Source organism: Austrofundulus limnaeus, unplaced genomic scaffold, assembly GCF_001266775.1.
Source record: "Austrofundulus limnaeus strain Quisiro unplaced genomic scaffold, Austrofundulus_limnaeus-1.0 Scaffold219, whole genome shotgun sequence".
Lineage (NCBI taxonomy): Eukaryota > Metazoa > Chordata > Actinopteri > Cyprinodontiformes > Rivulidae > Austrofundulus > Austrofundulus limnaeus.
The window spans coordinates 814621-815875 of NW_013952621.1; the positions used below are offsets into that span (position 1 = coordinate 814621).

General features: G+C 38.2%; 1 protein-coding gene across 1 annotated transcript in view; it reads right to left on the bottom strand.

The window, feature by feature from the left end:
• Window positions 1-936, bottom strand: part of psmd10 (proteasome 26S subunit, non-ATPase 10) — a 6976-nt gene extending 6040 nt beyond the window's left edge. The window contains exons 1-3 of the mRNA XM_014019390.1: window positions 729-936; window positions 559-657; window positions 262-408 (exon numbers count right to left, since the gene is read on the bottom strand). Coding sequence (XP_013874844.1) covers window positions 262-408; window positions 559-657; window positions 729-842 — 360 coding nt within the window. The 5' untranslated portion in view covers window positions 843-936. The remainder of the gene's footprint in view (window positions 1-261; window positions 409-558; window positions 658-728) is intronic.
• Window positions 937-1255: the final 319 nt, after the last annotated feature.

The window sequence follows — 1255 nt, forward strand, 5'->3', positions numbered from 1 at the left end:
GTGGTAGATTTTCTAAAAGTATGTGACAAAAAATGAATGAATACTATGCATCTGCGGTGTAACTTTTAATCGCAGGAATCTCAGAAAATTGCACCGTCACCTGTTCCAGTGACGGTCACCTACATAATAAATGTGTTATRTATAAAAAGAAAGTCTGCCCTAGCTGACAGCCACGCTCCAACCCCAAAACAAGGATGAATGGATGATTAGACGGAGTGTGATTAGGACTCAGTAGTTGTTACTGCAAGCAGGCATCACTACCTCATATCTGTCTTTGGAGGCAGCGTAGTGCAGAGGCGTACATCCATTTTGATTGACTGAGTTCAGCTGAGCTCCTTTGCTGATCAAAGACCTCACGATGTCTTCTCTGCCTGCAGAGGCAGCAATGTGCAAAGGAGTCCAGGAGGTCTGGGAATACAGGACACATCACATAAGATGTTAGTAAAATTACATGATTTTAATGATGTGTCACATTTAGATGATACAGTGCATCGCCTTAAGAAAATAAGCGTTTCTTTGTAAAGCTATTGTTTCAAACCAACAAAGAAAAGGCCATACATCATCTTGGAGATTCACATCAACTCCCAGTTCAAGCAGAAACGTCACAATATCGGTGTGGCCAGCTGAACAAGCCCAGTGTAGCGCGGTCCTGCCGTCCTGAAAATAAATACTATTTTTAGTTATTAAAGCTTAATGCTGSTTTTGCTGCGCCATAATATCGTTCTTACCTGGTCCGTTTTGCAGGCAAGCGTTTTATCCGATAAAATACACTGTTTTAGTTTATCGTACTGCCCGCTGTATGCTAAATTACAGACCTCCACATTCGACACGGAGCCCTCCATGGCTGAATATTTATTTTTGTGGGTGAAAACTTGTACAAAACTYGTGCGTAACTTGAAATTGCTGCTTTCGAAACACAGGCGCGATGACTCAGGAAATTATGATCTCTACATCCGCTTGGAGCAACGTTTTACTCTTCAAAATAAAATACAAGGTCTATTTTGCTACTCAAAATATGTGGAAATATTAATTTACGTAAAACTAAACACACACATTTTACTCAAAATATCTATCAAACTCAACATAAATATATAATTTATAACACTAATAATTAACTGGGTTTAAAAGTAACAAAATATATTTATTTTGAAAGGTGCACAATTTTGATCGGAGGAAGTGAAACATAATTCAAGATGGACGTGTTGTTTGCCAAATAAAGAAGAAYAAGAATACATTTGAGCTGTTATAACTCTTT